The 14,587-nt window shown below is 49.4% G+C and overlaps 1 protein-coding gene across 8 annotated transcripts in view; it reads left to right on the plus strand.

Moving 5' to 3' along the window:
* Nucleotides 1-1,309: 1,309 nt before the first annotated feature.
* AVIL (advillin) overlaps nucleotides 1,310-14,587 on the plus strand; it is a 30,767-nt gene continuing 17,489 nt past the window's right edge. For 2 of the 8 annotated variants that reach the window (XM_036296786.1, XM_036296787.1), the window contains exons 1-16: nucleotides 1,310-2,470; nucleotides 3,769-3,843; nucleotides 4,537-4,733; nucleotides 6,106-6,214; nucleotides 6,296-6,406; nucleotides 6,712-6,914; nucleotides 7,378-7,456; nucleotides 7,544-7,642; nucleotides 8,307-8,657; nucleotides 9,136-9,273; nucleotides 9,374-9,532; nucleotides 10,273-10,452; nucleotides 11,745-11,890; nucleotides 11,991-12,135; nucleotides 12,801-12,920; nucleotides 14,121-14,309. In XM_036296786.1, the coding sequence (XP_036152679.1) occupies nucleotides 2,405-2,470; nucleotides 3,769-3,843; nucleotides 4,537-4,733; nucleotides 6,106-6,214; nucleotides 6,296-6,406; nucleotides 6,712-6,914; nucleotides 7,378-7,456; nucleotides 7,544-7,642; nucleotides 8,307-8,657; nucleotides 9,136-9,273; nucleotides 9,374-9,532; nucleotides 10,273-10,452; nucleotides 11,745-11,890; nucleotides 11,991-12,135; nucleotides 12,801-12,920; nucleotides 14,121-14,309 (2,367 nt within the window). In that variant the 5' untranslated portion in view covers nucleotides 1,310-2,404. The remainder of the gene's footprint in view (nucleotides 2,471-3,768; nucleotides 3,844-4,536; nucleotides 4,734-6,105; nucleotides 6,215-6,295; nucleotides 6,407-6,711; nucleotides 6,915-7,377; nucleotides 7,457-7,543; nucleotides 7,643-8,306; nucleotides 8,658-9,135; nucleotides 9,274-9,373; nucleotides 9,533-10,272; nucleotides 10,453-11,744; nucleotides 11,891-11,990; nucleotides 12,136-12,800; nucleotides 12,921-14,120; nucleotides 14,310-14,587) is intronic. The other 6 variants (XM_036296790.1, XM_036296791.1, XR_004965693.1 and 3 more) reach the window with 4 other exon arrangements.

The following is a 14,587-nucleotide window of genomic DNA, read 5'->3' on the forward strand; positions in this document are numbered from 1 at the left end:
CCAGCAAACTGGGAAGACTGTGGGAGAGAAGCAAGGCAAGGTAAGGTCTGTTCGGTTTACGGGTGCATGCCAGTAGAGCGATCCTACTGAACAAGGAAGAAACAAAAGGGAGAGGAGATTGAGATTTCCCTTGCTCTGTCTTCAGTGAGGCTTTTAAAGGGTTGGACCAGGAGTTTGAAACACATTTTGCAAAGTTCTGCTGAAAAACCAAGGTCCTTTTTAGAGACCTCTGAACAGGACACATTTTTAAAAGCTGGGGATGAAGAAGACCCCTCAGAAAGATGGTCTGGGGCATGGGAGAGGTTAAAACCAGCAACCTCTGTTTGGGGTCTATTCATACTGGCATCTCTCTAAGAATTAAGGGCCACTAGCTTTTAACTCGTGATTTCAAAACTGCACCCCACCCCAGGGGTTTCTGCAGTGATCTTAAAGGGTGCTGAATTCATAAGAACCTGGGAGGAGGGAGAGAGGGACTAAGTTTGGGGGAAATTTGATGTCACAGATGGAGTCGCATTTTCTGGGTGTTCCAGTGTGGCAAGAAGTCCCTTTGAGCATGTCCTCTCCTGCATTTGGGGGACCCAGGACCCGTAAGATCCTTCCTGCTGACAAATGGGACTGCTTTTGGCCTCAAAGACGACCCTAATTAACGCCAGTTGGGTTGGCTTTTACCAGGTTGACACTTCTCTACTTTCAAGGATTGAATTCATTGGCCCTTGTCCCCTTTGCCTAGTTACTAACAGCATTTGCCTTGAATGACTGAAATGGAGGGTCTGAAGAAAACCTGAACAAATATTTCCTGGCAGTTCTGAGCAGCACAGGGTGGGGCGATGCAAGTTATCAAATTAAATCCTCAAACAGTGGCTGCTCCGCCTCGCTGCTCAGCTTTAGTCCTGCCATAGCAGTAGACAAAGGGAGTTTGTTTTTGTGTTTTCACTAAAATACATACTAAACAGCACATATTCTCCAAAACCGGGTTCATCCACCACAGCTCAAGGAAAGAATGGCCAGACATGCTCCTCTTAACAAGCACAGTGTGCCTCTAGATCGCAAAGCTCCACACAGCCTTTGTGGATGGGTTTTCATCCGACATAGACCATCAAGCCGGTCCTGTTCCTTTGCCTCTTGGGCATATCCATCATGTGTATTGTCATCAGATTGTAAGCTCCTTGAGAGCAAGAACCAGGCATGCCGTCTTTTTTTTTTTTAATATATTTTATTGATTTTTTACAGAGAGGAAGGGAGAGAGATAGAGAGTTAGAAACATCGATGAGAGAGAAACATCGATCAGCTGCCTCCTGCACATCCCCCACTGGGGAAGTGCCTGCAACCCAGGCACATGCCCTTGACCGGAATCGAACCTGGGACCTTTCAGTCCGCAGGCCGACGCTCTACCCGCTGAGCCAAACCGGCTTTGGCCAGGCATGCCTTCTAATTACATAAAGGCCCTATGGGACCATGGACATGTGTAGGTGCTTGATAACCCTGGATATGCCTTGAATAGAGATGGTGCATGATCCACACAGACTTCTCTTTACCACACTGCCTTCCTCCCCCCACCCAAGGCCAGGCACAGCACCACTGGCTCCTTAGGGTCGGGAAGAGGGAGGGCAGCAGCTCACTGGCAGGCCAGGCCACGCCCACCTCCCCCTGTTGGCACCTGTACTCTTTGTCCCAGGCCCAGCCTTGCTTGCCATTTTACTTTTTTTGCTGTGAGGTACAGGGAATATATTAGTCAAGTAGGATGGGTTGTCTGAGTTTTAGGATAGTTTACTTGAAAGTAAAAGCTCAAAGAAAAGGTCAGAGAGTTGACTGTGGAGGAGCGGGGAAGACATAGAAGGGATGAGAATGAGAGAAGGCAGCCCAATTTAGAAATACTTAGTTTGACATCAGCTTTCTTCCTGGTGTACCACTGAATTTAGATAAGTTTAGGAAGGGCTGCAGTACATCAAAAACACTAAAAGCACAGATTTTAGGATCAGATAAGGATTTCATACTAGTGTGTGATCCTGGGCAAATTATTTTATCTCTCCTGTTTTCCTACAATGTAAGACAAAGAAAATACACTCAGCTTATGAGAAATAAATGAGATAACATAAAGTGAATCAACACAGGGCTTAGCATATTTATCACTCCTTCAGTCAATAACCTGGTGTTACCAGAGTTCTTCACAAGGGAAGTGGCAAGTGGGAAGCAGAACTTCCAGGTGGGAGTCCTGGCCAGCCAGGCTAGCGATGTGACCTCGGACAAGTCATTTCCCCCATCCCTGTGAAATAGCAGGACATGGCAGGGTGGCTGACAAAAGATTCGGAAGTGACTTAGGAAGAAAGCTGGATGAATGACTGCTGGGATAGGCCTCATCTCCCTGCTTGCTCTATGATGTTTCAGTCCCAGGAAGACGAGAGCCATGTCTCTGAGCAGCGCCTTCAGGGCTGTGGGCAACGACCCTGGGATCATCACCTGGAGAATAGAGGTGAGCGGAACTGGGGCACACCTTCCCCCTAGTCACCCAGGCCTGATACTGGACAGCCCTTCTGTCTCGGGTCAGAAGCAGGAGAGACAGCATCTAAGTGCACATTTTCCTTTGACCCCGCCTGGGTGTTCAAAGCAGGTGGGTAGCAGGTGGCGGAAATGTTCTTAGCCTTGGAGAGAAGGGCTCCAAGCAAAAGTAAGCTTTGTCCTTTATTCAGCCATCTGCTCGGGTGAGTCTGCACTTCCAGTAAATGCCCTGGAGAGATGGGTGGGGCCAGGGCCCACCCAGGAGACTGATACTCCTAGCTGCTTTTGTCAGAACCAGAGTGCTCTGGCTCCCACAAAGTAGCAGGGGAGGTTTGGGGCACTGCACAGAAGAGGGCACGGCTCATCCCTCCTCCCACCTGGACTTGAGCCCTATGCTGACCTTGAGCTCCAGCACTCTGTAGCTAGGAACCGCCTGGGCCTGGGAAGCCCCACCGGCCAGATGAAAGGACCCCCACCCACCCTCATGTCCCTGCTCTGAGTGAGTGATGCCTAAAACCCAGAGGTGTGCCTCACTCCACTACCCTCCATGTAGAAGGAGAGTCACAGCCTCTAGCAAGCGGCTGAGTGTGTGAGAGGCCCAGGACATTTCCAATAGGTACTAAAAAGTACAAAAATTAGGGGTATTTAATATTTTTACATTTAACACACACATTTTACATAGAATACACACAAGTATGACTGCAGGTTTACCTCACTTGGAGTTAATGATGAAAATCTACATCTGAGGCCATGGAAATAGTCCTCCTGGGGCAAGACAGACACGCAGGTGATAAAGCAGGGCCCCAACCCGGACGCTGGGCTTGGAGCCCACTCGCAACTGGCATTCGCCCCAAAGCCCCACAGAACCTTAGTGTTCTGTTCTTGCAGACCTTGGCCAGCACTGGTGGTCAGAGTTGGAGAGCAATGTTGGAGGCAGCGGTGCAGCTGCTCAGAGGGAAGGTCTTAGTTTGTAGCTTATACCCAGCTCTCCCCTGCAGCGGGCCGAGGGTCCTCACAGTGCAGCAAGACAGCACAGGGCGGGCAGCAGGGAGGAGGATGGGGTGAGGATAGGCACCCAGATTCAGACTAGGGTATCCAGGTTGAGCTCAGAAGCCAGGTGGCCAGGCTACTCCTGCCACACCCTGTAAGATCAGCGGGACATCTCTCCTGCCTCTCCCCTGCTGTCTGTGACTTTGAGGAGAGGGCTGCTTCGGGGAGGGGGAAGGGGAGGTGGGAGGGAATGCAGCCTGTGCACATCCCTTATCCTTCCAGAAAATGGAGCTGGCACTGGTGCCCCTGAGTGCCCATGGCAGCTTCTATGAGGGGGACTGCTACGTCATCCTCTCGGTGAGCACCACCACCCCTCCCCTTCCCCCCCCCCCCCCCATTCCCACACGCTTCTCCCTAGAGCCAGGCTCCGCAGAGGAGAGACCTGACTATGCTACTCAGATCCCTGGTGTCGATCTTGATTCTTCCTCAATGTTATACAGGACAGGCCTACAATTTGACCTTAAAGGCCGTTCTTAGGTGGGAGTTTTCAATTTTGCATCAGAGGGTGGGGGTGGGGCCCTCAGTCTGAACTTAGATCTAAGTAACTCACAAACAGCACATCCTGGGGAGGGGGCAGCCCCCAGATTACAGTGGTGTGGAAGGCCAGATAAATGCAGGCCTCGAAGTGCTCATTCTAGTTGAGGAAATAACATCCCACATGAATAGTGCTGACAGCCACAAGATGGACAGATCAGCACTGTGCCAGCTCTGTAAGTTCAAGGGAATGGAGGAGCCACAAGGTAAGTCTGCATTCCAAGTTGGAAAAGGTCCCTGTTGCACTCCATTTATTTGAGAACAATAAGCTGTCAAATTTTCCCAAACATGGAGAGGAACTGCCTGAGCTTGAGCCACACTGTAGGTCCACATAGGGGCCACTGCAGGGAGGGAGAGGTCTGGACCCACTGCATGCTGTGTTCTCCCCATGCCAGTGGGGCAGCAGCAAAGGGGAGGCGAGCTGGTCCCTGATCTGTCTCTCTGGCTGCATCCCAGACCCGGAGAGCGGGCAGTCTCCTCTCCCAGGACATCCACTTCTGGATCGGGAAGGACTCCTCCCAGGATGAGCAGAGCTGCGCAGCCATCTACGCCACACAGCTGGATGACTACCTGGGGGGCAGCCCCGTGCAGCACCGAGAGGTTCAACACCATGAGTCCGACACCTTCCGCGGCTACTTCAAGCAGGGTATCATGTGAGTAGTTACGGATGAGCCAGGAAAAAATGGCAGTTTACCAAAAAGGAAACCCAAAGGACCAATAAGTACATGAAGAAAGTAATCAGAGAAATGTAAATCCAAACAAAGCTTATAATTTCCACTACTCGAGTAGCACAAATCTGAGAGCTGGGCGGTGCAAGTGCTGGCGAGATTGTGGGGAAATAGGAGCCCTTGTGCCTTGCTGGTGGGAGGGAGGGCTGGCACAGCATTTCAAAGAGTAATCTGCCCGAGGCAAATCCCATTTCTGGGTGTATAATTCAAAGGGATTCTCACATACCCAGTTCCATAAAGGCACATGAACCAGGATGTTCACAGCAGTTACCATTAGTGATGGCAGAAGCTGCAGGAAATGTAGACGCCCATCCCTGGCAGACTGGACAAGAAAAATACTCCATGACACTAAGGAGTACTACGCAGGAGCCAGAAGCAACGGCTTAGATACATACCTAACACGGACGGAGCTTAAAACCAGGGTGCTTTAGTGAACACAGTAAGAAACAGCCTTGAGCTATGTGCAGAATGCCAATTTGTTTTTTTTAAAAACCACATGCACACAAAACAACAGGTCGCATTTCACCAGAATAAAAATAAATCCATGTTTAACTGTTAGAATGGTTGCCCATGGTGGGGTGAAGACTGGGAGTAAGGTATGCAGATAAGAGAGAATACGTAAATACCTAAAATGAGAAGGTTCTGGTACTGCTCCATGAACTAATGAGTTTGAATAACTCAAAACTTTGCACTCAAGATTAAAACAAAAAGAAATTCCAATGAGCTCAAGAATTCTGAGGCTGGTCCAAAGCCAGCTTCGTGCAGATTGGCAGTTCCCACTGAGGACCTGCTGGGCACAGGGCAACACACTGTCACCAGGAACCTGGTATGGAGGCTGGTTGGGTGAGTGCCGGGGCAGGAGAACTGATTCCAGGAGGGAGTTGGTCCTCAGGCCATGGTGCCATCGATGCTTCTGCTGCTGCCCAGCTTGTGCCCCTCTCCCTGCCACACACTGATATTCACACAGTTCCCAGCACAAAACAAGCTCTTTCATGCTATGGGGTCTTCAGTACCAATGTTCCCTGTTTTGAACACTAGTTCCTTGTTGTTGGTTCCTATTCCTTTAATTCTCAGCTGGACTGTTACACCTTCTGAGAAGACTGCCTCACCACTCGGTCAAAAAGTCTGTCACTGTGTCTACTTCTGTGGCAGCGATTACTACCATATAGGTTTACTTTGCTTATTTACTGTTGTCACCCACATGGGCAGAAACCGCATCTGTGTAATTCACCACTGTCTCCCCGGTACCTAACACATAGCAGGTGCTCAATCAGTAACTTAATGGATGTTCCCTTAGCTACAAGAGGGGGGGTGTGGCCTCTGGGATGAAGCATGTGGAGACCAACACCTATGACGTGGAGCGGCTGTTACACGTGAAGGGGAAGAGAAACATCAGGGCCACGGAGGTAAGTCCTCCCACTCTTTCTGGGCCCAGGGCCTCTCTACCTGGTGCCTAAGGATTCCTCTTGAATAATGTCTACCTCCAGGTGGAAATGAGCTGGGACAGTTTTAACCGAGGTGATGTCTTCTTGCTGGACCTTGGGAAGGTTATCATCCAATGGAATGGTCCAGAGAGCAACAGCGGGGAGCGTCTGAAGGTACAGCTCTTTCCAGTCTTCCTGCTCTCCTCTCCCTCAGGCCTGCTCATAGAGCGTGGCTCTCTCAGGTGCCTTTTCCATCTTCCTTCCTTGCTGGCTCTTCCCTGAGATTCAAGGCGGACCCCTGCCTTGGAGTAGAGTCTGTTTTAGAAAGAGACCATGTGTGTGAGTCTGTGACTCACCCCTGGGCTCCTCAGCATCAGAGTAACTCCTGTCTGAGACCTAGGCTGCTCCTCCCAAAGCCATTGGGCAGAGATGCGGGGAGGGGCAGAGAAGCTAAGTGCTTCCATGGGTTTCCTTGACAGGCTATGCTTCTGGCAAAGGATATTCGGGACAGGGAGCGAGGGGGCCGTGCTGAAATAGGAGTGATCGAGGGAGACAAGGAGGCAGCAAGCCCAGAGCTGATGAAGGTCCTTCAGGACACCCTCGGCCGACGTTCTATTATCAAGCCTGCAGTTCCAGATGAGATCATAGATCAGCAGCAGAAATCAAATATCATGTTATATCAGTGAGTAGCTAAACCTGGCTGCTGGTTGGAGCTGGGGCAGGGGGAGGGTGTCCCCTGGAAGACTAGGGGATACTTCTGCTTGGCTCCTCATTTTGGGTGCAGGAGTCTGGCTTCCTTTTAGTCTTTTTCCCATGCAGCTTCTAGAAAGAGCTTGCTGTTCCGATTCAAGGAGGCAGCTACCATCTGTCCTTGTCAGCAACTCTTCCTGGTCTCTTGGGGAAACTGTTCCTTTACTCTGATCTATGCCTGCGCAGGGATGTGACGGGATGTTTGGAGAGAGATGCACAAGTCTCCGCTAGAGAACTGAGTCCCTCACATTCCTGTCTGCATTCACGCCATGCCTGTCACAGGGAGTCAAACTCTCCCCAGAAACTCCGCATTAAAACAAAGCCAGGAAAATACCTAACGACTACAAGATGCTTTGCAGAAGAGAAGGCACAGGCTAACCTCTCCCTTTCTCCAGTGTCTCAGACTCAGCTGGGCAGCTGATGGTCAGAGAGGTAGCGACGAGGCCGCTGGTCCAGGACCTACTGAACCATGATGTAAGCAGAGCTTGAGTGGGGTGGCCAGACCTGGCCTCGGGGCAGGCCCTGGGAAAGTGTAACCACCTTTGTCCCTGACTGCTTCAGGACTGCTACATCCTGGACCACAGCGGAACCAAGATCTACGTGTGGAAAGGAAGAGGAGCCACAAAGGCTGAGAAGCAGATGGCCATGTCTAAGGCCCTGGTAGGAGCTACAGATGCACAACATTGTCCAAAAAATTCTGTCAGTAACACTTCAGCTGTGCTCAGAGAGCCACACCAGGCCCTGAGCAAAGCACACTGCAGTTACATACATGGACTTCGAAGTCAGGCAAACTGGGATTCAAATCTAGGTTCAATGCCATCCCCTGGAGTTGTTGTGGGGATTAAATAACATCTGTTAAGGCATTCAGAACAGTACCTGGTACACACTGGGTCAATAAAAGGTGGTTGTTACCATTGAAGGGGACAGATAGCACGTATCAAGGGTAATGGCCCTGTCCTCAAGGAGCGTATGATATTGTGCAGACCCCGCAGATGAACCAAGCAGTATGCACTCACAGAGCAATAAATGGGCAAATGAATGTGAGACAAAGTCAGTATTCTACATGAGTGTTCAAAGAACAGAAAATAAGAATAATCATCATGATAGGCCAATAAACAGATGATAAATGTTCCACTCAGTACTTTCCTTGAGTGAGGTACATTTGTCCTAGACAGAAATGAGTTAGAATTTGACTCTGACTCCCAGAAGGGAATAAGGGAGCAATCCTACCAACTGGCTTCAAAGGGGTGAATGACCGGTCAGCAAAGGACTCGGTGCATTCCCTGACTGACCTGCTTTTCGGGGGGTGGCGGGGTATCTACAGAACTTCATCAAGATGAAGGGCTACCCCAGCAGCACCAATGTGGAGACCGTCAACGATGGTGCTGAGTCAGCCATGTTCAAGCAGCTGTTCCAGAAGTGGTCCGTGAAGGAGCAGACCGTGGGCCTGGGGAAAACGTTCGGCATTGGTAAAATCGGTAAGATCGCCTCAGACTGTCTTCCTACCGAGACTGTGGGAAGACAGGCATGGATGATCTTCACTCACTCGGCTTCTCCCAACCCCTTCTCTGCAGCTAAAGTTTTCCAGGATAAATTTGATGTGACTCTGCTGCACTCCAAACCAGAGGTAGCTGCCCAGGAAAGAATGGTGGACGACGGCAATGGAAAAATCGAGGTAAGCCTAACGACTCCCATCTCAGTGCGGGTGGGCAGCTCTGGCCCCATCTCCTCTATTCTGCTGTAGAGGAGGGCAGGTGATTTTGTCTGCTTTGCCTTCCTTTTCATCTCCGGTGCCTAGGAGTATTCTCTCCAAGGTGTCTGAGTCTGCAGTTTTCCCACAATGCTTCAGGGAAGTGAAAGGCATATACCCTAGTGAGCTATCAATAACTCACCTGGCAGGACTATTCAAATCACCTCTGAGCTGACAGGAGGTGCCTGACGAGGGACAATCCAGTTCTCCTCCAGATTCAAATCATGCAAATGTGATAAGGCCTGCCACTGGGAAAGCAGCCCCAGAGGGGGCAGGGGACTTTGAGTGGCAGATGTTAGTGCCTTTCCTGAGGATTCTCTGCTAAGCACCGCCCGTTCCCCTCAGCCAGCTGTCTCTTCAAATAGGACCCCATCTCTGGGGAACTGTCTCCTTCTGTGCCCAGGTCTGGAGAATTGAAAACCTGGAGTTGGTCCCCGTGGAGCATCAGTGGCACGGCTTCTTCTATGGGGGAGACTGCTATCTGGTTCTCTACACATTCGAGGTTTACGCGAAGCCACGTTACATCTTGTACATCTGGCAGGTAGGCCTGGGCAGGCTCTCAGCTTTCAGAGACGGTGCTTCCTCCGGCCACTAGGCTGGGGCAAGGGCAGCAGCAGCCATTTCTCCCGTCACCGCTGCAGGGCCGCCACGCCTCACAGGACGAGCTGGCAGCCTCGGCATTCCAGGCGGTGGAGGTGGATCGGAAGTTTGATGGGGCCCCTGTGCAGGTCCGGGTTACCATGGGGAAGGAGCCACGCCACTTCATGGCCATCTTCAAAGGAAAGCTGGTTATCTTTGAGGTGAGAGCCCTCAGATAAAGTTACACCATGAGCCAGAATGCTCCGCACTAACAAGTAGGGGCTACGGTAGAGGAGAGGGGTGGGGAGCAGGCCTTGGGGTAGACATGGAAAAGAAGGGGTTAATCTCCAAGACACTGAAGTGAATCCCAACTGCCTAGGCCTTCAAGTCCAAACCACTGCCTAATTCATGCTCAAGGTCTTTCATAATCTGACCCAGATTACCCCTGTAGGTGTGCTACCCTCACTCCCTAACCTACACGCGCCACTCGTCAGGTGGGTCTCCTCACTGGGCCGCACATGTGCCATATCGCACTCCCTATCAACCTTTCCCACCGAATGTCCTTCAGATTCAAGTCCTACCTCTTCTATGAAGCCCTGGCTGAAGCACTACCAAAAATGTATAATGGCACATGCTTGACATACATAAGTCTGTGGTCAAGTCCTAGTCTTGCCATTTATTAGTCAGGTTTCTAAGCCTCAGTTTCCCCATCTGTACTATGGGATGATACCTTCACAGTTATTTGGAGGATCAATGAAATGATGTAGGTAAGGCACCAGCCACAAAGCCTCCACATAACAGAGGTCTCAGGATGAAAGCTAACATTATTGGTACCAGTTAGCCTACATGCTCCTCAAAGGCAAATCTGGTGTCAAATACATCCATGTTCTCCTCAACAGCTAGCCCAGTGCTCTCTCCCATGGTGCACCTCAAATCCAAACTCTGCTTTTCTCCTCTCTAGGGTGGGACTTCCAGGAAGGGAAATGCCGAGCCCGACCCTCCAGTAAGGCTCTTCCAAATTCAAGGAAATGACAAATCTAACACCAAAGCAGTGGAGGTGCCAGCCTTCGCCTCCTCCCTGAACTCCAATGACGTCTTTCTGCTGCGGACGCAGGCAGAGCACTACCTGTGGTACGGCAAGGTAGGATGGCTGGGCTCAGTGGTCATACCAGCCCTGTGCCCACCCTCCTGTCAGCAAAGCTGGAAGAGTTCACAGAAAGATGAACCTTTTTCCTAAAGGGTCTTCAAAGGGACTGCCAACATTCCCCACAATTAGGCCTCCAATTAGAAAGTCAATGACCGTCCTGCCCATACCCAGAGACACTCCATAAACTTCAAAATAACACGGTCTTTGCACACCAGTTTGGTGGATTACAATAAGACAGGCATTACCACTGAACAATAACACGAAAAATGTGATTTTTGTCCATTCAGACTGCATCTGCATTAAAAAGAACTAAGTTGTTTTACAAAAGAGAATTGAACAGGAAAAGATGCTCAACATCATTAGTCATTAGGGAAATGCAAGTGAAAACCCAATGAGATACACACTTATTAGAATGACTAAAAAAATTGAGAATATCAAGTGCAGATGAGGATGTTTCTTATAAAACATACACTTATCATACAATCCAACAATCCCACTTCTGGGCATTTAACCATGTGAAATAAAACAGTCTTCACACGAAGACCCATATACAAATGTTTATAGCACATAGCACCTCTATTCACAATCACCGGAAACTGAAAGCATCTCCCCTGGAGAATGGATAAACAGCATCACATCCATACAATGGAATACTACTCAGCAACACAGAGAGTGAGTGTCAAATACCCACAACTACAAGGATGAGACTAAGTGAAAGCAGCCAGACTCAAAGGCTACATGGTGTGTGATTCCACTTATGATCTCTGGAAAAGGCAAAACTAGTGTGATGGAGAGCAGAACAGTGGTTGCCAGAGGTTAAGGATGGGAAGAGTTGGATACAAAGGGATAGTATCTTTTGCTGGGGCAAGGCAACTGTTCTGATCCTTTGTTGTGGTGGTAACTCGATTCAATGCATTTGTCAAGACATAAAACCATATGCCAAAAAGAGTGAATTTTTGTGTATGTAATTTTAAAAATAAGTTTAAATTTTTCTCTTAAAAAAGTATTAAAAGTGGGTGGTAAAATTCCAACTGAAACCAAAACAAAGGTGACTCTTGTCAACATCCATGTGGTTTCAGAGTCGTTTTGTTCTTTGCCACCATAGTGTTTTCCTCCCCCCACCAGAGCCCCTTCCCAGCACTAGAACAAACCTACTCCCCTGTCCCAAAGTACTATGGCTTGGTTGCTGATCTAGCTACACTAAGCTATTAGTCTCAGAAGCTTTTTTTCTACATCAATGTGCTCATGTGCAACTAACATCTGTGTTCTCCTCACCCCACTCTCAGGGGTCTAGTGGGGATGAGCGGGCAATGGCTAAGGAGCTGGCCGGGATTCTCTGTAATGGCACCGAGGACACTGTGGCCGAGGGCCAGGAGACCCCGGAGTTCTGGGACCTGTTGGGAGGGAAAACTCCCTATGCCAGTCACAAAAGGTAGGGGACCACAGCATCCCTCCCCGTGGCCCCCCGCCTCCCAGGCTTGCGAACCGCACGTGATTTCTAAGCTCAGTTCCTCCAAATGGACTTATTGCAGACTACAGCAGGAAGCCCTGGATGTCCAGCCCCGTCTCTTTGAATGTTCCAATAAGACTGGCCGGTTCATTGTCACTGAGATCACAGAATTCACCCAGGATGACCTCAACCCAAGTGATGTGATGCTCCTGGATACCTGGGACCAGGTAAGACACAGCCAGAGTGCTTTGAACGAAAGACAGAGATCCTCACAGTTTGGGCTATTTTTATGTAGTAACTCCCCTGCCAGAATAAACCCAGAGTAACCCTGGACCGTCCCCAAGTCAATCAAACAATTGTCAATGGTGACCAATAACAGAGCCTGCTTTTTACCAGAGTTGAAAAGAACAGAATGTTGTTTAAAACTCACCATCCTGGGAACTCTCCCACCTTGCTCTGGAAAAAATCAGGCCATCCTATCTGTCATCAGGCACTTCTTTCTCTCAGGATCAATAGCAGCAGGTTCCACACCCAGATATGGGCCTTTGAGGAACAAAGGGGTATCTCCCAGGCAACCTCCCCTGACATCCCATTTTCTTCAGTTTGGCTCAGCAAACATGCTCAGCACCTCCTCTGTTCTAGGAGCGAGGTGTGATGTCACCGAGGTGAGGAGTGCCATCCTGCTCTGGGACTTCACAGGCTGATGGGGGTGGGGACGTAGGAGCATCATTTTACTATGATGGAGGTGCATAAAAGGTGCCACGGGAGCACAGATTAGGGGCACTCACACAGTTTAGCAGCTCAGAGCTGACGTCCTGGAAGAGACGGCTCCCGACTGAATCTCCAAGGATAAATAGGCATTAATCGGGTAAAGAGGGCACTCTGGGCACAGGAAATGCACAGGTACAAGCGAGGCATGGAGTACTCTAGTGCACATGGAACCACGGAAGAAAAACATTATCGGAACATAAGACAGCTAAAGAGCACCCTGGAGATGCAGCTGAGGAAGCAGGTATGGACCTTACCTACTATGTGAAAAAGTTTGAGATTTATCCTGGAAAGCTACTGAAATTTAAGCAGGTGAGCGGCAAGGTCGGACTGCACTTTAAGAGAAGAGCATTCCAGCAAGTGCAGGAGAGGAGGGATGGGGGTGAGAACAAAAGAAGACTACGCTGGGAGGCCATTCAGTAGTCTATTGTTAGAGTTCAGTTAAGTGCTGCTGCGTGGGCCCACATAGGAGCAATGGAGGAGAGATGCAGAGATGGTGACAGATTTGATAAATCCAGAGAAGGTAAACTGGCTGACCTGAGTAACTCACTGGATATAGGACATTTAGGATGAATCCCAGGTTACGGCCTTAAAAATGACTGGGTGGACGCCATTCACCAAGAATGGAGACACAGACCAAAGTTTAGAAAAGAGTTACATTTTGGAGTGTTATATTTGAGGTGCTTGAAGACAGCCAAGAGGAGGTGTTTTGCAAGAAGTTGGATTCAGGAAGTTGAAGTTCAGAGAAAGAGCTCAGGTCTGGAGATGTACATATGGGAGATACACACGGCAATTAAAATCACAAATCAAGCCCTGACCAGTTTGCTCAGTGGCTAGAGCAGCTGTGGGCAAACTACGGCCCGCGGGCCGGATTCGGCCCGTTTGAAATGAATAAAACTAAAAAAAAAAAAAAAAAAAGACCGTACCCTTTTATGTAATGATGTTTACTTTGAATTTATATTAGTTCACACAGACACTCCATTCATGCTTTTGTTCCGGCCCTCCGGTCCAGTTTAAGAACCCATTGTGGCCCTCGAGTCAAAAAGTTTGCCCACCCCTGGGCTAGAGCGTCGGCCTGTGGACTGAAGAGTCCCAAGTTCGATTCCGGTCAAGGGCATGTACCTTGGTTGCGGGCACATCCCCAGTAGGGGGTGTGCAGGAGGCAGCTGATCAGTGTTTCTCTCTCATCGATGTTTCTAAGGGATCATCGCATAGATCATCCCATAGAAACATTCTAAGGGATGTTTCTATCCCTCTCCCTTCCTCTCTGTAAAAAATCAATAAAATATATTTTTTTTAAAAAATCACAAATCAATTGATTCTGAGAAAAGCCCTCTGCTGAGGCTGTGAATAGCTGAGGGGGTAAGAGAGGGCAGTGTTTAGGATCTAGTACACGGTACTTGTTATGAGCACATTAACTAATATTCAATCTCTACCATAACAGGTGTTCTTGTGGATTGGGGCTGAGGCCAATGCCATAGAGAAGGAGAGCGCTCTGGCTACAGCCCAGGAGTACCTGCACACTCACCCTAGTGGCCGAGACACTGACACACCGATCTTGATCATCAAGCAGGGGTTCGAGCTTCCCATCTTCACAGGCTGGTTCTTGGCCTGGGACTCTCACATTTGGAGTGTAAGGACAGAGAACGGGGAGGCGTTCTTAATGTCAGGGAGCTCAGCACTGATAGCTCGGCAGGACAGTGGGGTACTCAAGGGCTGAGTAAATCCAAGTCCACATTCCCCTTACTCCCTGTCCCCTGCTTTTTACTTCTCTTTCCCACCCTCCACAGCACGAAGTCCAGTTAGAGAATTCACAGCTTAGTTCAGGAATAAGCAGCATGTAGAAGTAATAATGTTTAGAAAGTATACCCACACACCTGTTTTTTAGCTTTACAACCATCCTGCCACTGT

Source organism: Myotis myotis, unplaced genomic scaffold, assembly GCF_014108235.1.
Source record: "Myotis myotis isolate mMyoMyo1 unplaced genomic scaffold, mMyoMyo1.p scaffold_m19_p_3, whole genome shotgun sequence".
Taxonomy (NCBI): Eukaryota; Metazoa; Chordata; class Mammalia; order Chiroptera; family Vespertilionidae; genus Myotis; species Myotis myotis.